This window comes from Vulpes lagopus, chromosome 11 (assembly GCF_018345385.1).
Source record: "Vulpes lagopus strain Blue_001 chromosome 11, ASM1834538v1, whole genome shotgun sequence".
Lineage (NCBI taxonomy): Eukaryota > Metazoa > Chordata > Mammalia > Carnivora > Canidae > Vulpes > Vulpes lagopus.
Window position 1 is genome coordinate 19,862,219 of NC_054834.1, and position 23,696 is coordinate 19,885,914.

General features: G+C 37.3%; 1 protein-coding gene across 1 annotated transcript in view; it reads left to right on the forward strand.

The window, feature by feature from the left end:
- GNAI1 (G protein subunit alpha i1) overlaps positions 1 to 23,696 on the forward strand; it is an 82,492-nt gene that overhangs the window by 29,700 nt on the left and 29,096 nt on the right. The window contains exons 2-3 of the mRNA XM_041721730.1: positions 22,921 to 22,963; positions 23,085 to 23,226. Of these exons, the coding sequence (XP_041577664.1) occupies positions 22,921 to 22,963; positions 23,085 to 23,226 (185 nt within the window). The remainder of the gene's footprint in view (positions 1 to 22,920; positions 22,964 to 23,084; positions 23,227 to 23,696) is intronic.

Sequence of the window (23,696 nt, forward strand, 5' to 3'; positions counted from 1 at the left end):
TTGTGTTTAGTAAACTTCACCATTGGCAGATTAATTCTATTCTTCTGAAATTCATGTTGTAACTACTTAGCTCAAAACCATTAACACAGCTGAGAAATGGGTCATTTTGCGTCTAACTTCTGTATCTTAAATCCATTTTAGCATATGTGAAAATATTTCTGAATTTTAAGATATTTAGAGATAGAAGTTTTCCTTTTATCTTTTACCCACCTCATGATTAAGGTATGGATTTTTGTAGCACATGATTAATACACTGAAAATAATTAATCAATATTCTTTAAATAGTTGCTAGATACAAACCCACCTAAATGAACTAAGGTCTAGCCCTGGATTCTTGCACTGAAGCACGAGTATATTATGGAACATTGTTAAAGCTTCGCTGAAATGAAGTTACCCTAGGACGCAGGTATACTCATGCCTTTTTCTCTAATAATCTTAACAAGACAGGACTGGCTTTTTTTAGTGAACCTGGGCCACTTCCTTATGCCAGGGGCTTTCCTGAGTGCTCACAGTTTACCTTTTAACAAGTGGTTTCACAATTGTCAGAAATTGATTCCAGACTTACCTCATTTTCTCATCCCTCCCTGCCCACCTCTTCTCAAATTGCCCATGATTTCCTAGCTTTCATTTGATGACTTTACAAAGGTACTGGCGATTGGAGGAGCAAAAGTGATGGCTGAATAATAGCTGATTGATGTTTCAGAGCATTAGAGTACCACCTGCTTCTTCCTTCCCCCTTTTAAGAGTAATGGGGGGGTCCCTGGGCGGCTCAGCGGTTTAGCTCCTGCCATTGGCCCATGGCGTGATCCTGGAGACCCGGGATCGAGTCCCACGTCGGGCTCCCTGCATGGGGCCTGCTTCTCCCTCTGCCTATGTCTCTGCCTCTCTCTCTCTGGGTCTCTCATGAATAAATAAATAAAATATTTAAGAAAAAGAGTAATGGAGGGGCATCAGAGAAAAGGATTTAGAACAAGTTAGGACATACAGCCTATGAGAAAAAGCTGAGGTTGGCATATTTGTCCCCCCAAAAGAGGAAGCTGAAGACTTTGTGAGGCTGTGTTGTAACTGTTTTGCACATTCCACAAAGACCAAACAGAAGGAAATGGATTTAAGCTGTTCAGGGATTTATGTGGAGTATTCTTAGGAATTTTATGATTCTAAATATTGTTGATCTCTGGAGTGACTTTTTAGAGGAAGTTGGTTTTTTTTTTCCCTCAGTCTCCAGAAATGAGAGTTTTCATTTCTCAGTAATGCTGTAGTCTTATTGTGCTCCCAGAGGCTAGCAGAGATGCTGCATGACCTCTACAAGTCCTTTCTTGCTCAGTGATTTTGTCTTTTCACAATCTCCCCTCACATCTAGAGATCTGTTGCATTAGTCACTTTTATTCTTTTTTTCTGTCATTTAAAGTGCTGTTAACATTCCATCATGTATCTGCTAATGGAAAAGTGACTGTGCAGTTAGTGTGCTTTTCTTAGGATAAAAATAAAACTATATGTTTATATAAAGTAGAAAGACCTCATGTAATATTCCACTAATTTAAGTGGCACAAAATACTTGTTAGTGACAATCTTTATTTTTCAATCTATCTTCAGAAATTTGGCACAGTATTTTTTTGTGTCTGTTGCAAAATTAAATATACCATTCATTTATTTTTATTTTCTCCAAATATGTCATTACTAGTGTGTTCTTTTAGCTAAATTATTCTATAACAGGAGGTATTTCTTACTGTAGTACTTTTTGAAAACTAGATTATTCCTAAGTATGTCATATTATCTATCCCCAAAGAACAGATGCTATTTGGGAATATCATCTTTAATTTTTTTATTTAGAAATTAAATAGGCATAGATATAATCAAAATATTAAATACACAAAATAATCCTGTTACTGCTACTGCATCATTAGGACAGTGTCACCTCATTGACCTTCATTATATTTTATTTCATTGGTTATTAAAGACAGAGAAGGTAAATTTTTTTAAAGATTTTATTTATTCAGTAGACACAGGAGAGGCAGAGACACAGGCAGAGGGAGAAGCAAGCTCCCTGCAAGGAGCCCGACGTGGCACTCGATCCCAGGACCCCAGGATCATGGCCTGAGCCGAAGGCAGATGCTCAACCACTGAGCCACTCAGGTGCCCCAGAGAAGATAAATTAATATGAAATCTTTGATTCCTGATCTCTGTTTACAAGTGGTGTAATCTTGGGTAATTTAACTTTTATTAAGCCTCAGTTTTACTATTTATGATAGAACATAGCAATGTCACAGTGCTTGTTAAGATTGGTGGTAAAATGAATGCACAATGCTCAGCATACTGCTTGTCACACAGTAAGAACTGTAAAGGGAGCCATTTCATACATTAACAAAAACAGATACGATTTGCTCACCGCCATCTACTAGGCATTGTACTAGGCATTGAGCACATAAGCAAGAGAAAAATCAGCCCTTTTTCTGGGGGAGCTCTCCTACTTCCATGGGAAACATAGGTAGAAAGTAGTAATTGTGATACGAGACTGATCACAGAATGCAGTCTTTCAGAAAATGAAGTTGGATAATATCCAGCTTAACCTGCTCTTTGGGAACAACAAAAACTCCAAATTATTTTTTTTTAAAAGGTGCTATTTAGATTGCTTTTCTTTGTGCAGAGTAGATTGATAAATTATTCTGGTAAACATCAATAATCGTAGGATTAGTAGTAGAAATGCATTTTGTATTTGCTTGGCTATAATGACTGTGGAGCACTATTGGAAGTGAAGAGTCTCACAGATAATACCATTGTGAATATTTGCATATTGCATAATTTTAGTATTCTAGATTGACTTTATGATTCCTCATATTGAGTTCATTCTAATTTTAAGTCTACATATTATAATTTTATTGCTTTCAAACTATGGGAGTTCTGAGAATAATACATATTTATAAAAATAATACGTTTATATTCAGCTTCATTTCCCTGCATTATTCCTGACGTCATTGGTTGGTGATGGATATGGATCCTCTCTTACACATTATGCTCCATAAAAGTATATACCTATGATTCTTTTTTTTTTTTTAATACCTATGATTCTTAAGTGATTTGCTCCAGTTCCCCAAGCAGGCTTCAGATCCTCTTTTAAGTCTTCAGGTTTGTAAGTTGATATACTCTTTAGAGGTTTTATGACAAGTTTATCTGTCACCACTCGTGTATATCACCTGGGGCGTCATGTTGGTTGTGAGAATTGATGAGGTGGATGGAATCATTCTAAACGATAACCAGTGGGAATGAATAGATTAATGGATTGTTGCTTTCTGGCAGTGTTTCACAACCCAGAATCACCTGAGAACCATCGGTAGTTTTATAGAACTCTTGGAGTTGGAACAAAACTTGCAATTGATCTTTGTCCAGCCTTAGAGTGAATGTAAGAATGACCTTTATCATTCTACGTCTCATCCTGACCCTGAGCACTGCATATGGCTAGATGGAAGAGAAAAAATTTTTTTTTTCCTTGCGTTGCTTCACATTCTGTGGAAAACAGATATGTACAGTATCTGGAATAATCTCAATGCCACCTGTAATACCCTGAGATAAAATGTATGGATAATTGTAACCTATCTATGTATACTTACTTAAAAAAAAGTATAACACATAACTAATGTATTGAAGAAATAAAAGAAAGTAATTTATAATACATTTTTTAATATGTGGATGATCAGCTGCAACTACAAGTCATTAGAAAACTCAAGGACTGGGATCCCTGGGTGGCGCAGCGGTTTAGCGCCTGCCTTTGGCCCAGGGCGCGATCCTGGAGACCCGGGATCGAATCCCACGTCGGGCTCCCGGTGCATGGAGCCTGCTTCTCCCTCTGCCTATGTCTCTGCCTCTCTATCTCTCTCTCTATGACTATCATAAGTAAATAAATAAAAAATTTAAAAAAAAAAAAAAAAAGAAAACTCAAGGACTTTTTTCATATGTAGAATTATTTGTAGTTTGCTGCATATGCAAACTGCAATAGGTGTACCTCTGAGAATGTCATTGTCAAAAACCGTGCTCAAGTGTTGTAAAATTTCTTTATTTGACAGAGAGAGAGAGAGAGGGAGCATGAGCTGGGGGAGGGGCAGAAAGTGAGGGAGAAGCAGGCTCCTCGCTGAGCAAGAAGCTGGACCAGGGGCTCCATCCCAGCACTCTGGGATCACGATCCTCGAGGAAGGCAGATTCTTAACCGACTGAGCCACTCAAGTGCCCCTGTTGTGATATTTCTAAGTGATAAGGATATATAGCCTTTTCTCCATTTGTGAAATAGTTGCATTCTTGGAAAAATTTGGTATAGATTTAAGGCAAGCAAAAAAGTTCTTTTGTCTGTATGCACAGTGGGGTCCTAGACTCAGATTATGACCCTGCTTTTATTTTTATTTTTACTAACAGGGATGTCCCAGAGGGTCGTTTGAAAATTTTGCAGCACAGAGGGCAATGTTTCACTGGGAGGATTATTCTGTGTATTGCACATAGCCACTCTTAACACCACAAACGCTCTCCTAAATTTCCATTATACTGCCCATGGGGCACCACTTTTCTTTTTGAGGATCATTGTCCTGTGTTGACTCCAGTAGGACATCATGTAGCAACCTGAAGCCCTAGGGGCTACCTACCTTAGGTCAAAAAACTTAACATGAATCTATGTGTATGAAAGGTGCTCTAGAAATCTCTAGGTATCTATTTGACCCCTTTTTACTAATTTACTAGATATTAATTACTGTGAAATTTATTAGAATCAATCCCCCATGCACACAAAGTCCATACCTACAGCACTCGATACACTTAACATTTTTTTCTATTATGATAAAATGTACATAACATAAAATTCACCATTCTAACCATTTTTAAGTGTAGAGTTCGGTGGCATTAGGAATAGTCACCCTGTTCCTGGGTGGCTCAGTTGGTTTAGCATCTCAACTTTTGATTTTGGTGATTTGACTCCGGTCATGATCCTCGGGGTTGTGAGATCCATCTAGTCCTTGTCAGACTGTGCTAGGCATGGGGCCTGCCCTACGTCTCCCCTCTCTCTTTCTCTTAAAAAATAAGGAATAATTACACTGTTGTTCAGGCACCACCACTGTCCATCTTTGGAACTTTTACATCATCCCAAACTGAAAGTCTCTACCTATTAAACATCCCTACCCCACCTCCACCCCCCAGCCCTTGACAACTACCGCCCTCCTTTCTGTCTGTTAGTATAACCGCTCTGTATACCTCATAGAAGTGGAATCATACAGTAATTGTCCTTTTGTGTCTGGTTTATTTCACTTAGCATAATGTCTTCAGAGTTCACCCATGTTGCATGTGTCAGAATTTCCTTCCTTTTTAAGGCTGATATTCCATTGTACACATTTACCATATTTTGTTTATCCGTTTGTGCATTGATAGACATTGGCTATGGTGACTAATGTTGCTGTGAATGTGGGTGGTACAGATAAGGGTATCTCTTCTGTTTTCGATTCTTGCGGGTTATGTACCCAGAAGTGAAATTGTTAGATCTCACAGAGTAATTTTATTTTTATTTTTATTTTTTAGAATAATACTTTCTATTTTTCTTATTTTAAGTGGCCAGATTGTTTTCCATAGCGACTATATTGTTTCACATTACCCCCAACAGAGCACAGGAGTTCTGCTTTCTCCACATCCTTCTCAACATTTGTTTTTTTTTTTTTTTTGATAGTAGCCATCCTTATGGGTGTGAGATCTATCTGAGTATGGTTTTGATTTGCCTTCCCTATTAATAATGAGTGATGCTAAGGATCTTCTCATGTGTTTCTTGGCTATTTGTATATCATCTTTAGAGAAATGTCTGATCAAGTTCTTTGTCCATTTTTTAGTTGGTTACTTCTTTTTTTTTTTTTTAAAGATTTTATTTATTTATTCATGATAGACATAGAGGGAGAAAGAGGCAGAGACACAGGCAGAGGGAGAAGCAGGCTCCATGCAGGAAGCCCGATGTGGGACTTGATCCCGGGACTCCAGGATCGCGCCCTGGGCCAAAGGCAGGCGCCAAACCACTGAGCCACCCAGGGATCCCCGGTTATTTGTCTTCTTGTTTTAAGTTGTGGATTTTATGTGTGTGTGTGTGTGTACATAGATATTCTGCATATTAATCCCATGTCAGGTATATAATTTGAAAACATTGTCTCCATTTGTGGGCTGTCTTTTCATTTTCCTTTTAGTATTTTTTGATGCACAAGTTTGTAATTTTTATGAAATCCTACTTAACTATTTTTTTTGTTGCTTCTCATTTCCGTGTCATATCAAAGAAACCATTGCAAAATGCAAAGTCTTGAAGCTTTTCTTGTGTTTTCTTCTGTCTTATAGTTTTTTTCCCCTTACACGTAGGCCTTTGATCCATTTTTTTTTAAGATTTTATTTATTCATGAGAGATAACAGACAGAGAGGCAGAGACACAGAGGGAGAAGCAGGCTCCATGCAGGGAGCCGATGTGGGACTTGATCCGGGGACTCCAGGATTGGCCCTAGGCTGAAAGCAGATGCCCAATCACTGAGCCACCCAGGCATCCCTTTGATCCATTTTTGAGATAATCTTAGTATAGGTATAAGGTAATGATCCAATTTTTTTGTCATGTGATATCTAACTAGATTTTTCACTTTTTCAGAATTATTTATAGTTTTAATGATGTTACCATTTTAATGTCTTAATATCTTTATCACATGTTACGTTTTTCTATTTAATTTTTAAAATATTCTTATTTTTCTAATTTGTTATGAGGTCATTTTTATTCTTAAAGATGTGCACATTTTTTTTGTGTTTATGAAACTAACTTTGTCTCTTTTTCAACTTTCTCTTTGACCGTCATATTTTTATCTACCTTTTGTTATTGCCCTCTAGATACTTTTATAGACTTTGTTTCAGTGTTTTCCATTGTAAGCTTATTGTTTTTATTATAAGATATGTGATTATTATAAAAATAATTTACAAAAAGAGATATGTAAATCAGAAAGTGAAAACCACTTAAAATCTTAGCCTCAAAAGATTAACAATTTAGTGCATATCCTTTCAGATAGTGATTGGTTATATATGTATGTATGTATTTATATTCTAGTTACACACTTTGGTAGCCTGCTTTTTTTTTTTTTCACGTAATGCATCCTGTACATTTTCGATGTTGATTCATGTAGAATCATCACCTTTTTAATGCTTATATAAAAACATATTCATATGGTTCTATCATAACTTGTTTAATAAACTCCCTCTTCCTGGACATTTAGGCTAACCGTATTCTTGTTGTGTTGTTAAAACGCATAAAAGTGTTAAGGACAAATATCCAGGAAGGATCATCGTGTTTGGATTTAGGCTGTTTTTAATGCTTTTAAAAGATATATTGTCTGTTGCCCTCTGAAAGGTTGTTAACAGTTCTATTCTCAGTAATAGTATGTGAGCATATGCAGACTCCCACACCATTTCTTAAAAGTCACCATACTGATTTGGCTGAAAATATTTTATTCTCCTCTTTGGATGATCATTGAAGTAGACTCTTTTATGTTTACAGAGCTTGTATATTTCCTCTTGTCAGTTCTTGTGTTTTGCCTTTTATTTCTTTATTGGTACTTATTCTGTCCTTATTCAGTGTTTATTGGTTTCATCTTACCTGTTTTAAATAATATTTTTTTTCATTGCCCTCTTTCTGTGCTGCATTCCCTAATTATTTTCATTATTTGTCAAAAATTTTAAAGTATTTTTTTCTTGGATTTAAAATAACAAGAAAAAATAGGGAGCAAGAATTGTGAATTGAGAGATGACAATTTTAGGAAGATCCTCTGCCATACATTTGGCACTTGGAGTGACTTTCCACCCACTTGGTTCTGTAGGAACCCTCCGGGCTCTCTTTAATAAAGTTTTGAAATGACTGTGTTTGAAATACTATCTTAAAAGCTTTTAACTTTTGCAAGTCTACAGACATACAGGCTAAAATTTCCTCCTGAAGGAACATTTTGCTAGTATTGGAATCATACTAAAGTGGTGGAAATACATTGTTTTCTCATATCAAACACCACCTATATGCTTAGGTATAAAATCTTTGGACTTCTGCTTTAGATAAAATCACTAGTCTTTCAGCAAACTGTGTTGTCAGACATGCTACACAGTGGAAGGGGGGTGAGTGGAATAGATGTTCCACTTAGAAAAGGTTTAGTCTTCCTGAACAAGGTACAGAATGTTATTGAATGTTTGGGAATGATTTCATGGAAATGAGGTAAATGGAATATCTATAAGCAGGTTTTTAAAATATTCTTAAATGACCTGTTGATTATTTTCACCAAACTTTTTATTAACTTATAAAAACATCTTCATTGAGACACCAACCATATAAGTTGCCCATTTGAAGTGTTATATGAGTCAATGATTTTTAGTATATTCACAATGTAATAGAGCCATTGCTACTGTCTATTTTAGAACATTTCTGTTACCCTAAAAGAAACCCCATAGCCTTTGTCTGTAACCTTCCATTTCCCCTAAACCCTACCCCAACCCTAAGCAACCATGAATCTACTTTTTGTCTCTAGATTTTGACATTTCTAAACACTTTATATAAATGGAATCATATAACATGTGGTCTCTGTGTTTGACCACTTTCCTCAGAATAATGTTTATAAGGTTCATTCATGCCATAGCATCTCTCAGTACTTCATTTCTTTTTATGGCAGAGTAATATCTATTGTTTGCATATATGGATATGCCACATCCTGTTTATCTATTCATCAGTTGATATTTAGGTTATTTCTGTCTTTGGACTATTAAGAATAATGCTGCTATGAACATTCAAGTTCAGATTTTTACCTGGGCTTATGTTTCATTTCTCTTTGGTATGTATTTAGGATTAGAAATGTTGGGTCAAATGATATCTCTTTGTTTAACATTTTGAAGAACTGTCAGAGTGTTTTTCAAAATGACTGCTCCACCGTTAGTGTATGAGTGTTCTAGTTTTCTCCATACTTGTTACTATCTCACTCTTTGACTCTAGACATTCTACTGGATGACAAGTGGCATCTTGTGGTTTTGATTTGCATTTCCTAGATGACTATTGATGTTGAGTATGTTTTTATGTTTATTAACTCTTCAAACTTAAGTCTGATAAATCCCCAGTAGAGGCCTGAACCTGGTATTTAGATCCATTAGTGAGGATGAAACAAGGGGACACATTATATCTCATTAATTCAGAGATACACATTTTTTGCTTTTAACGTCTCTGATATCAGTGAATCTTTTTGCTTTTATAAACCTTCTGATTAGTTGCCAGTGCTTGTGGACTTACTATGTCATGTCCTAGCCAGTGATTTGGTACATTACTTATCCTCATTTTTGAGTAAAAAAAAAATGATTCCCTATTTCCTTGTAAAACATTTTATTTTTTTGGATATTACTCAAAGGCTTTTGCCTATTTTCTTCTTCTTAAACTTTAGATCTCTGTGTGTCCATGTGCAGGAGGAAGTGCAGGGATTTGGTTAAAGCTGCCCCATCATTTATCATTCTTAGACTCACTCTCATTCTGTGGAGACAGCTGCTGAGAAAAAGCAGAGAAGCCTTGTCTTTTATTGATCTCTGTGGAACTTTAACCCTGAACAGAAACCTGGGTATGACCAGAACATATTAACTCAACCGAGTCTTTTAATATTGTTATTTATGTGAAATCTACATTTTAACACAACTGCATGAGTCAGAATGGTACAAATAATTTCGATGATTTCCAGCAATGTAATCCAGAGCTCTCTTGTGTCCCATTTCCTCCCTCCTTGCGCCTCATCTTATTATTGTGATAGGAATTCCTAACAAGGGATTGATACTCTTAACAAAATATTAAGTGTACAATACAGTACTGTTAACTATGGGAAATGTGGAGTTGCCCCATTTCATTTTAATTCATATCTTATGTAAAATGACATCTAGCAAAAAAAAAGTATATATATATATATGCCTTCTACAGTAGAGAACTGGGAAGAATAGCAATCCCATTGACAGATGATATTGTTTAATAGATCTGGCAACAGATTATTAATAGATTATTACTTTTACTGAGCCAAATTTTCTTCTCTGTAATTTCTGTTATTGATCTTAATTCAGTCTTCTTGAGTGTCACACAGAATAAATAACTTCTCTTTCTGCATGAGGGCACTTTAGCCATTTATCAGACAGCCTATTTTCCCTGATGTTTTTCTTCTGTTAACATCTTCAGCCCTTCTCGGAACCAAGCAGTTCATAGACCTGTATGCCACCTCCGGGACATAATCCCATTTATCAATGTCCTTTCTAGAAGAGTAAAGTATTTCAGATGTGAGTGGAGCAATGGAAAAGTCTAACAGGGTATAGTTCTTATATTTTGGAATTACATGTTTGTATTTACTGTAACTTTTCACTGTCATTTTCTTATTAATTTAGTTCTTCTAGTGAATTACTAGATGCATTAATTTGTTCAGATGCATTGTAGCAGGTGTTGATATTTTAAGTCAACTGTCTGCATGTGTTAATCACTTGCTCTGAGTGCCTTTCCTTACTGCACAATCTATAGCGTTTCTTGACACTGATTTCTCCCCCTCATGAGACCAGGGACCACAGCTCTTATTTCCACTCACTCTGTCTTCAGTGTCTGGTATTGAGCCTGCCATATAGAGGGTACCTCCTATATGAAAGAAAAACACTGTGATTGTTCATTCCCTTGACTTAGATTCTGGATACACCTTCCTAGAATCAGAACCTTTGTCTTATTTAACTTTGACTTGATTGCCTAACATAGTTGTTGACACCGAGATGCTGGAATTCTGGTTGGGTGGATTAGATGGATTCTTCTGAAGATTTCCGTAGCTGGAGAATGGTTGCAGGCATGTGAAAGAGGGGAGACTAAAAGGCATTTGTGTTCAAATCCTAGGATCCTTGGAATTTGCATTGAAGAGTTGAACAAAATAGTTTGAGAAAAGTAGTTTTGGGAGGCGTATAAAAATTGGGAGATTGAAGTAATTAAGTTTTGAATATGTTAATATGCAGGGAGGTTTCCTCTGTACCTTTGGGATTAGAATTTGTCAAAAGCTACCCATCTTGGGGCACCTGGGTGGCTCTGCTGGTTAAGTATCTGCCTTCAGCTCAGAACTCAAGTCAGGATTCTGGGGTCCTGGGATTTAGCCTCCACCCCTTCCAGCTTAGCAGGGAGTCTGCTTCTCCCTCTTCCTCTGCCCCCACCATGGATGCACTCTCTCTCAAGTAAATAAATAAAATCTTTAAAAAACCAAAAAACAAACAAACAAATAACCTTCTTAGGGAAAGTCCTAAAAAATGCAAACATACCTTGAATATTTTCTTTTAGTTAAAAATATGTAAGTATACTTTTATTCAGCAGTCTTTTGATGTAGGATTGTATGAAAAAGCCACAGCTAACATCATGCTCAGTGGTGAAAAACTGAGGGATTATGGCCTTTTTTGAATATGCTTCACTCATTACAGTTCAGAGTTGTCTTTTTTGCATATCCAAAATAGAGATCTTATTTCCAGTTTCTGTTTCTTTCAAGTGAGAATTTAAAGTACCTGCAAAGAAATTGGAATGAAGAATCCTAGTAGATTTTAAAAATGTTTTCCCCTCTAGTTAACAGTATCTCTCTCAGCTGATTCAATAGCCTTGATTAGACCTTGCTTTATTGGGTCTTTCCAAGGCATCCAATTGAGTTTTCAAAAGGAAAACCAAAACAAATTTAAAAAAAAAAAAAACACCAATTGTTTTATTTTGCATATGTCAACTGGCATAATGTTTAATTTTTGTTTCTTAAAAGATAAGCAGCAAAGGAAGGAAAAGAATAGACTTGAATACATCAGAGACTTCTGGTTATCCCCAATATCCACTGTCTCTCAGTATTTATTTGCTAGACACATAGCCGCACAGCTAGGAGCCAAGTGGGGCCAGGAGGCTAGGTTGTGCTCATGGAGATGTGAGTGGAAATGATGGTTACACTTTTTGGATTACACACTTTAAATGAAAGAGCATTTCCTCCACCTGCCTTACTTGTTCTCCCTCTCACTGCCTGCAAGGCTCATGTACAGGTGAGATCACAATCAGATATCTACACCTAAGTGGGGAGCCACGTTGTGAAGATGGATCCCTGACGTTGTCACGCTGACCGTGAGCTCTGAACAAGCTTACACTTGGACCACTGAGTGAAAGAGAGGTGCCATTCTTTCTCTTGTTTGTAAACCACTTCTTTGCTTGAATCAAAATTTTATTGAACACTTTAAGCTACATGTTTATATGCCAAAACCATGGGGTCACATAGAAATGATTTTTTTGCTTTATTTTTTTCATCATGATAAGTGTACTCTTTAATCCACATCTCCTATATCCCCTAGCTCCCCATTCACCTCCCTCTGGTAACCATCAGTTTGTTCTCTGTGGTTAAAAGTCTGTATCTTGGTTTATATGTGTTGTTTCTTATTTCTTAAATTCCTCATATGAGTGAAGTCATACGGTATTTGTCTTTCTCTCACTGACTTAATTTTCCTTAGCACTATGCTCTCTGGATCTATCTATTATGCTGCAAATAACAAGATTGCGTTCTTTTCAATGACCAAATACTCCATGGAATAGTATTTTATTGCATTCTGGTATACTACCTCTTTATCCATTAATCTGTTGATGGACTTTTGGGCTGTGTCTATAGTTCGGTTGTTGTAAATAATGTTACAGTAAACATAGGGTTGCATGTATCTCTTGTCTTGATGTTTTTTTGGCTAAAAACTTAGTAGTGTAATTCATGGATCATAGAGTAGTTTTAATTTTGGGGGAAGATCTCCGCACTCTATTCCATAAGAGCTGCATCAGTTGTGTTCCCACCATGAGTGCATGAAGGTTCCTTGTTCTCCACATCCTCATCAACACTTGCTTGTTTATTGTGTTTTCAAGTTCAGCCATTCTGAGAGGTGTGAGGTGATAGCTCATTGTAGTGTTGATTTGCATTTACCTGATGATGAGTGATGTTGAACGTCTTTTCATGTGTCTGTTGGCCCTCTGGATGTCTTCTTTGAAGAAATGTCTGTCCATGTCTTCTTCCCTTTTTTAATTGAATTACTTGTTTTTGGATATTGAGTTGGATCAGTTCTTTGTATATTTTGGATACTAATTCTTTATTGTATATGTCATTTGCAAATATCTTCTCCCATTCAGTAGGTTGCCTTTCAGTTTCATTTATTGTTTTATTCACTCTGCAGAACTTTTTATTTTGATGTAGTCCCAATAGTTTATTTTTGCTTTTATTTCCTTTGCCTCAGGAGACTTCTCTAGAAAAATGTTGCTACGGTCTATATCAGAGAATACTGCTGGTGTTCTCTTCAGGGATTTGTTTTCAGATCTCATTTAGAGATATATTTATTTATATATATATGTATGGTGAAAGAAAGTAGTCTAGTTTCATTCTTTTACATGTGGTTGCCCATTTTTCCCAACACCATTTGATGAAGGGACTAATTTTTCATTGTATGGTCATTTCTCATTGTATGGTCATTTTCCTTTGTCAAAGGTTAATTGACCATATAATTGTGGGTTTATGTCTGTTTTTTTTCTGTTCTGTTCCATTCCACCAAAAGCATGGTGTCACACAGAAATGATTTAATCTGGGTTGGTGAAAATAGAAAAATAGAATGGTAGTATATGTATCGGATTACTTGAGGGAAAAGTTTAAAGTGGTTAGAGAACGATGTTAGTTCATATCAGGTGTGTAACACATGGTCATCCACATCCCTTTTGATAATTCTTCAGAGCAGGTTGTGTATAGTAGGTAAAATTTGGGGTGTTTCACAGGGGAAAGTATAATATCCATGTCTCCTCCTAAATAGCTTAGAAACCATTACTTATGTATTAATAATGAGGGTTACAGGAGTTAACGCATACCATTTTTGTTTTAATTTACTCTAAAATCAGCCTACCTTCTGCTGAACGCCTACCTGCTGATTAGTAGAGAAAATTACAAAATGTTCAGTGTTGCTTAAGCCTTAGTCCAGTCTGATTCTTTAAACAGCCCATTTATTTTTTAATTGAATTATGATTAACATGCAGTGTTCTATTAGTTTCAGATCTACAACATTGATCCAAGAAATCTGTACATTACTGAATCCTCACCACAATAAGTATGGTCATCATACAATGTTTTTGCAGTATTATTGACTATATTTCTTATGCTGTACTTTTCATTTCCATGACTTACTCATTTTATAACTAGAAGTTTGTACCTCTTAATCCCCTTCACATACTTCATCCTTGCCTGTCCCCCCACCTCGCCTCTGGCAACCACCGGTTTGTTCTCTGTATTCAAGAGTCTATTTGTTGTTGTTGTTACTGCTGTTGTTGTTTGGTTGTTTTTTTATTTTTATTTTTTTTATTTTTTTTAGATTTCACATATAAGTGAAATCATATGGGATTAGCCTTTCTCTCTCTTATTTCACTTAGCATAATACACTCTAGGGTCCATCCATGTTGCAAATGGCAAAATCTTGATCTTTTTTTTTGCTTTATGGCTGAGTAAACAGTCCATTTATGTAAGTGTTCAGATGAGGAGGTTTTATCATTTAGCATATTCCCCTCCTGGTTATTATCCCTAATTGGTGTGGGGGGTTAGTATGTGAGTGGGAAGAAAGGGCAGAGTGACTTACTCCCAACTCATTATAGCAGGGACAAAGTTTAGTCCTTTAGGATTCCTATGCTTTGCCTCTTCTTATCTTGAACATGATGGCTCTTGCCTAGGTGGTCCTGGCATCACATTAGAAGTGTCTCATGTGATAAATCATGGCTTGCATAGAGCCTGCCTGCTTGCACTGCCTCTGAGTGCAGCTTCACAGTCTGTTACCTGAGTCTCTGTAAGGCTATGGTCACCCTGGCTGCCATAATGGACCATGTAGTAGACCCAGGGTCTGTCATCTTAGTTTCCACACTCCCTAAAAATTAGAAATGCTTTGGTTGGGAAGGCTCAACCCCAGATACTCCTCTCCCTTAACATGGTGTGGTCATTTTTAGTGTCCATGTTGATAAGGAAGGTGCTCCACTTAGGATAGAGTAAGGGGAGGTAGGAATGATCATGAAAGTTTTGGCAGTAAAAGTAATTTGCTGTGATTAGAATGAGAGATTTATATGCATGAGTGATGATATGGAAATGTTGAGTTTGAAGCAAATGAGATTTTAGAAGATAATTTTATTCAAATTTGATCACAGGAGAGATATGACCAAGTTTTTCTAAATGAATTGCATAATTTTGAGTCCGTGCTATGTACAACATAAAAATTTGAAAATTATAGAAATATTTGAAGAATAAAATTACCTAACTCAGATATAAACACTTATTGATATATTTCTTTTAATGTATTTTTTTTAATGTATTTTTAATGTATATATAGATATAGCCTTAAAATGTTTGTTTTTTCTCTTTAAATTGTTATCTTTTTGGTCAATTAATGTTAATTCATTATGCATTAAATCTGTGTTTTGATACTCATTAATTACTGATATTTCCCCTATTCTGTACTTTGCCTTTCCACTTCATTTAGGGTGATTTTTAAAAATGTTTCTAGGTTTGGGGACTTATTAGTTTGGCTTATATATCTATATGTTTATATATTTGCTTATATTTAAACCTAGACAGCCTTTAATAAATTTGTCAGCCTAAAGTCCAAGCTCTGTACCAGAGACACCTAATTTGACCTTGGCCTAATGAAGATGGATGCTTATTTCTTCCCTGTAACAGATCTTAGGTTAAATAGTGTTGAGATGCTCTCCTCACATGGGCATTCAGTGACCATTCAGCCTTCTCATTGCCCCAGCATCCCCTGGGCATTGTCTGAATCCACATTTGGAGCAAGACCAGAGGCACATCTAATTTCTGGTTCATACAAAGGACCAGGAGAAAGAATCCAGGGCTGCATTTTCCTTTTATACATCATAGGCTTTCATGGGAAATGTGATATTACACCTAGCAGCAAGTGAGGATGGAAAATATGGGCTTTAGCTGCCATGTTCCCAGCCACTACTCCTATTACGGTAGAAGACAATCTGTTTTAATGGGCAATCACGAGTTCCCACATTTCCTTTATTTTTTTCTGGTCTTCTAACAGAATTCTCCCTTTCTACAGTTCGTGGAAATATTGCTGCATTTTCTCATACTTTCTTCATGGTGTATTTCCTGCCTGCCTGCCAGCAAATATGTTTACTGCATTTCTACCATGTGCTAAATATAGGAGAAAACTTTGGCGATATCATGGTGAAAAAACCAAGGCTCTGGGGGCGCCTGGGTTGCTCAGTTGGTTAAGCATCTGACTTGGCTCAGGTCATGATCTCAGGCTCCTGGAATTGAGCCTGCTTTGGGAGGGCTGCCTCCCCAGCAGGGAGTCTGCTTGCTTCCCCCTTTCCCCACCACTCCCCCTGCTCATGTTTGTGTGCTTGCTGTCTCTCCCTCTCCCTTCCTCTCTCTCTCCCTCTCTCTCTTAATAAATCTTGAAAATAAAACAGGCTCTCCTCCATCATAGCTTATAGTCCAGTGCTTGAGAAAGACATTAAATCAACAATTCTAGGAGTGATCCATGGACTCTGAGATCTCTAAGACCATTTTCATAATAATACTAGGTTGTTGTTTGTTTGCCTTTGTTATCGTGTTGTCATTTGTTATGAGAGTACCAAAAAAATAATTGGTCAAACTACTGAGTCAGGTCAATGGCACTGAATTGTGCCAGTAATCATTATAGTCTTCACTGCTATGCATTTGTGATTTAAAAAAATGCTGAAGTTGTAAAAATCATTATTTTTATTAAATCTTGACCATTAGGTACATACCTCTTTACTGTGTAACCAAAAATGAAGTATATCCAAAGGACTCTGCGTATTCCAAAGCATGTTGATTATCTGGATGAAAAGCAGTTGTGTGATTGAGTAGTGAATTGAACTAGTTGCTCTTTTCTTGAAATACCATTTATACTTGAAAGAAATTATGGTTAGTCCTACTTGGGAATTTGGCAGAGTTAGTCTGTCACTTCAAGGAAAACAACTGTTTCCAATAATAAAATTAGAGATTTTAAGCAAAAAAACAAAACAAAACAAAAAAACAGCTTTTTTTGAAATTTAAAAAAATGTATGCCTAGCACTGAGAGTCTGATACCTTCCCAAGACCTAGTCTTTTCTGAAGAAATTACAGGTAATATTAAAAGGGTGAAAATACATATAATATGTATAATATGTTCATATCATTATGCTATTATCATTTTGTATTGAAAATATATCAATATTGAATTCTGCACAGCTCAGTGAAATAATTTCCAGATCTGATGTGGATAAAATACTCCTCCAAGTACAAGATAGACCAATGAACTTTAAAGTATCAAAGTGTGAAAAGTTCATAGAAATGTATTATAACCAATCTTTAAGCTGCTCTTTTCAAATTTGGATATAGAATCAAAGAAGACAATCCACAGTTATCTATAAATGCTATTAAATTGCTTTTCCCTTTTCTAACTACAAATAATTATGTGAAAATAGATTTTCTTTATATACTTCAATCGAAGTAACTGTACCATATTAAATGCAGAAGTAGATATGAGAATTGAGAAGCCAGCTGCCTTTTAATAAGCTATTTGCAGAAATGTAAAACAATATTACTTTTATCATTCTTAGGGGGAGGAGGGAAATACAGTTACTTCATATTTTTTATAGGTAGTCAACAATTAAATGATGTCAGTTATTCTGATCACTAATCAAGGGAAAAAAGGTGACCTTCATTTCTTCTGCCTCACTTGCTCATAATGTTTAGCTTCCATCAGAATCACTTGGAGGGTTTGATAAAACACAGATTGCTGGGCCTACTCCCAAAGTTCCTGATTCAGTAAGTTCTGGGTGGGGCCTGGGAAGGAACATTTCTTAAGTGTTACGGTTACTATACACCTTGCTTATACTGTTGGTCCTGATTTTGAGGATGGTAGTTTGGACTTGAGTCTGATGTCCATAGTTTGGGAACCACTGATCTGTTCCTTTGGATTTATTGGGCAAACCTGTTTGAGCTGCCATTTGTGGGAAGAAAAAGCAAAAATTTAGAATTTTTAAAAGTAAAGCAGTACAGATGTAGAAATAATTGCTGGAACTGCCTTTAGTTGCCAGAATTTGGGAGTTACCTGAAAATGAAACAGAACAGCATGTCAAGAACTCTTCAGTATCTGAGGCTTTACCCTACTTACAAGCTAACAGTTTAGCTTACTCTGGTTTTATGCTAACTCCTGTCTCCAGAAGATGGGAAATTCCTGGTTCAGAGACAGAAAGCACTATGATAAAAGTGACTTTATATGCACTTGTAATTTGGTCTTACTCTAATTTAAACTAAATTATACTATAGTTTTATTCAGTGTGAAAATGTGAAATTATTAAATTCTATTTAAAAATTAGGATTCCTTAAAAGTAGAGTGGTAGTGTCAGGAATTCAGAAGAAGATAACGAAATCACCATGTTAATAGCTAAATGGCCTCTGACATCAGGCAGCTGAACTCCTGAAGCCAGGAAATAAATGTTCCAACTGTGACCCTAAGCAGAGAATTGGACAAAGAATCTTCTTAGAGGAAAAAAGTTTTCTTAGAGGAAAAAATTTGTTTTCCGAGTTCAGAGGGTCCTTGTTTTTAAACTGCTTACAGTTAAAACTTCAGATTTCCTGTACTGCTCCTCCACAAAATCAGGGGCAGACATTTGATTATTATTTTTTAAATGGCAAATTATATGATTCTAGGCAAAGAATTAGAATCTAGCCAGGGGTTACTTTACTAAGGTCATAATTTGTGGTTCCTTCCTCCTGGTTACTCCTTGTTTGCTGCATTTCCCTTTCCCAAATCTCCTTGTCAGTAGGTGGCTGTGCACATGTGACCCCGAACTGCCAATGAGTTTCCTCAGTGTTACTGTGACCATGCTCTTTGTCCTTGCACCATCTGTATGGTGAGTTACCATCGTATGCTGAGCTCCCTTTCCCCACTGCCCGGATGGTGCAGTTAGCTGGGCATCCTACTCTTTGTTTTGGCTCAGGTCACGATCTCATGGTCATAGGATTGAGCCCTGTGTTGGGCTCCATGTTCAGCAGAGTCTGCTTGAGATTCTCTCTGCCTATCTCTGTCCCTCTTGCTTATGCTTGCTCGTGCTCTATCTCTGAAATAAATCTTAAAAAAGAGAGAGACTGAAGGACCCCCTTAATGATCCCTCCTTTGGCTTTATAGCCATTGGCTTACCATGGTTGCCATAGGCTACCATGACCATATTGCACACATTCTTGGTCTTCTGGGAGTTAAAATCTCCCTTCCTAGTACTCTGAAGTCTCTCTCATTTGACAGTGACCAGCTTGTTGACAGTTACTTTGTTGATCACTTAGTCACCTTGACCAACCTGACCTTGTGACCACAATGGTCATACACTTTGAACTTTTCGTACATATTCATATTCCTTGGTTCTCCTTGAAAGCAAGATGATTCCAACCCTTTTAAATGCTGCCCCTGGACTTAAGGAAAAAATAGCTGTTTAGTTGAGTACTGCTAGTAAAATTTATCTTTTCTCCCTTCCCCTGCCTCTCCACTAGCTCTGGGATTTTTTTTTTCAATATTGTTTCCTGTCAGTCTCTCAAACATAATTGTGCTGAGATTTGTAGAGAACAACATTTAACTCTTTCCTGTATGCTGTGTGGAAAGCATAAATACCAGTATTTAGTATGTTGGAACCCTAACCAGGTAGCATTTCTGATTTTCCTATTAGGAGTCTGTCTACATGGAAGTGAGAATTGAAAACTAATTACATAAATTGCTAAGCTTTGAAAGACTATTTTCAGCATTTCTGTGTCTAGAATATCTATTCCTCAAAGAACACCTTGTGACTTGCAAAGAAATTGGGTAGAAATACAATTAATAACACTCCCATCCTCAATCTTTAATGTTAAACAAATCTCAGGATATTTTGAACCACAATCCATTAATTTAAGATGCTCACTGCAAAGTAAGCTAAGTGTCCCATGCTATCAATTATTTGAAGAGATGTGAAATGAATTAGAACTTAAAGATAATGTCAGGAAAATTTTTTTCTTATTAAGATTATAAAACTCTCATATATATGTGTGTATATATATATAGTTTAACTGGTAATCTTAATTTTTTTTCTTTTCTTCCTTTTTTGTTTTTTTTTTTAACTATCTCTGATTTTACCCCACTTGTCTCTCAGACCTTACTGGCTTATATCATGTGAGCCTTTCTGGTCCTTCTAGTTGTTGAGTTATTTCAGTAAGAGAATGGTCCTTAGGTGGCTGTTCATCAGAGGTCACTGTGCCAATGGAATCACCACTTCTGTGTATGATTAAAGGGATCTAGAAGGTCTCGTCATCACAGCATGGCTGCTGCTGACTCAGTTTGCAGTGGTGTAGAAACCCAGAGGGCTTCCTTGAAGAGAGCCCTGCTGGAAACTACCTAGGGTACGTTAGTTGGGTGGATCTCTCTTCAATGAGAGAAATAAATGTGTGAGCCATTACAGCTACAGTGGAGCTTTTCACAGAGCCAAATACACTGTTGTTGATTAATAAATAATGGGTTATCTTGGAATTGTTTTTATTGGCAGATGCCTGAAACATTCAAAGGCTGTCTGTAAATGAAAAATGCCCTCATTGTTTATTCAGCTCCGGCTTTTCTACTTAATGTGCTGGTATCTTGGGAAAATTTCTTGAGTATCAAATCACAAGTAAAATTTAAGCAGTCTTTCCCCCCCCCCCCCCCCAGATTTTCAAATAGGCTATTTTAACTATGATCTGTTCTCAGAAGCTTCTGATGATTTGGGAGTGTGCATGCGTGAGTGTGCATGTGTGTATGTCTATGTGTGTGTGTAGCGGGAGAGGGATGGGGCAAAGGGAATGAAGCCCAGAAGTTTGCCATCTAATGTGTAATAGACACAAGTAACTTAAATAAATATAGGTACATTTCTGGTTGATTGTGTGTCTAGCACAAGTTAGCTGCTGAGAATTCAAGAAATATTCATAGAAACGTGCAAAGTGTGGGGCAGCAAGAATCCTTGGGTGAGTGGGTCAGGAGAGATTGATGAGGAACTAAGTTTATGGTTGATGGAGAATAACCAGATTGGTAAGAAGCAGCAGAGTAAATTAGATTTTGTCGGGGGAAACAGTATGTTTGAAGATTTGTGGTGTGGTCGCAGTAGGTGTTCTTGTAACGGTAAGTTCTTCAGTAATGTGGATCACATAGTACTGTAGGAAGGGCCCTGGGAAAATGGGAATACGGCGCCTGGGTAATAAAAAATCCTAGCTGAGCCTCTCAAACCATGCTAAACCCCTCTATGCTCTGTAGCCCCGGAGAAAGATAACATGAAGGCAAATGATAGACTTGTCATATTTTCTTTATTTTGTGTCCTACCCGCAGATGTTCTCTGCATCTAACAGTCAGAAGGAGCGTGACAAGTAGTTGACATTACTGTGATGTAAAGATATCAGCTACTGTTAAATGTGAAGAATAGGAGGGCTCTACCTTTATAAAGGGCCATAGGATTAGTAATATTTTGTTATGCTGTGGTGGAATAATGCTAGGGACCCAGATTGTGAAGAGACCTTGCATATGGAAAGAGTGAAGGAGGGTTTTAAAAATGGGTTTATGACTCGAGTGACAGGGAAGCTAAAAGAACATGGGGGAGGCATTTCCTTCCTGCACACCATCGCATCCCCAGTGCTAACAAATTATGCTGGCTGTGTGTCATGTTTAATAATGGTGATTGAGCATACATCGCAGGAGACCCAGCTGTTGTAACGCATACTATTTTTTAATTGCTAGATGGCTGCTTGGCACCACTGCTCTCTACTTCATTCAGCTGAAGAAGCAAAGATTAAAATTAGAATAACTGACCAAACAGAATATCTTCCAAGGCGGAGCAAAATTTTGACTAAAACTTCTTTATAGTGCTTTAAGTTACAGAAGGTTGAATTTTTTTAATGCTTTAGAGAAAATACACAACCATAAAAGCATTTTTTTTAGTAAAGTTTATTGAATTTATTGTGAATAAACAGATGGGCCTTATTTTTGACAATTTTCTATATGTTTGGAAACCATTAAAGATTGTTTTGATAAAGGGACACCTGGATGCTTTAGTTGGTTGGGCATCTGGCTCTTGGTTTTTGTGCAGATCATGATCTCCTGGGTTTTAGGATTAAGCCCTCCTGTCAGGCTCCACACTCAGCGGGGAGTCTGCTTGAGAATTCTCTCCCGCCCCTCCCCCCTACTCACACACACTCCATCTTTCTCTCTCTAAGATGAATAAATAAATCCTTTTTAAAACAGATTGTTGGGATCCCTGGGTGGCGCAGCGGTTTGGCGCCTGCCTTTGGCCCAGGGTGCGATCCTGGAGACCCGGGATCGAATCCCATATCAGGATCCCGGTGCATGGAGCCTGCTTCTCCCTCCGCCTGTGTCTCTGCCTCTCTCTCTCTCTGTGACTATCATAAATAAATAAATATTTAAAAAAAAATAAAAAATAAAACAGATTGTTTTGATTAAAACAAAACTTAGGGAATCCCTGGGTGGCTCGGTGGTTTAGCGCCTGCCTTTGGCCCAGGGCTGATCCTGGAGTCCTGGGATCGAGTCCCACGTCGGGATCCTGGCATGGAAACTGCTTCTCCCTCCTCTTGTGTCTCTGCCTCTCTCTCTCTCATTCTCTCTCTCTCTCTCTATGTCTATCATAAATAAATAACTCTTAAATAAATAAATAGATAAATAAAAATTTAGCTATAAGACAAGACAGAGAAAGTGTGTGTGTTTGTGTGTGTGTGTGTATGTGCACACTCAATGAGTGTACCTATTTTGGGGAGTTGGATATACCTAAGTGATGAAGTTAGAAATCCTTTATTTTACTTTTTTGTTGTTGTTTTTTAGGTGCTGGTGAATCTGGGAAAAGTACAATTGTGAAGCAAATGAAGTAAGTAGATTGAAAACATTAAGTTTATTTTTTATGTTTAAGTGGACCTTTCCATCAAAGGAAGTAAGTGGTGATGTTTTTTTGGCTACTTTTTTTTCTTTTTTTCCTTTTGTCTCATTAGAATTATCCACGAAGCCGGTTATTCGGAGGAGGAATGTAAACAGTACAAAGCAGTGGTCTACAGTAACACCATCCAGTCCATCATCGCCATCATTAGGGCCATGGGGAGATTGAAGATAGATTTCGGTGACTCAGCTCGGGCGGTGAGTTGTTACGTGCGTTAGAATAGGCCTGACGAGTAGTAGAATAACTGGTGCGGGAGTGCCGGACTACAGAACAGAGATTTCTCTGCGGTCTTAAGACCATTTTGTAGGGATCCCTGGGTGGCGCAGTGGTTTAGCGCCTGCCTTTGGCCCAGGGCGCGATCCTGGAGACCCGGGATCGAATCCCACGTCGGGCTCCTGGTGCATGGAGCCTGCTTCTCCCTCTGCCTATGTCTCTGTCTATCTCTCTCTCTCTGTGTGTGTGACTATCATAAATAAATAAAAAAAAATAAAAAAAAAGACCATTTTGTAAAAGGAGTCAAAAGGATGGTAGTGAGTGAGGTGAGTCAGAAGCTTCAGAAGTGATGACCTAAGCATACGGAGGACTGGGTCATCCTGTCTTCATACCTACGGCTGTTTCCTTATCCATCTGCTGATTTGGATGCCTCAGTAACTATTGCAATATTTTC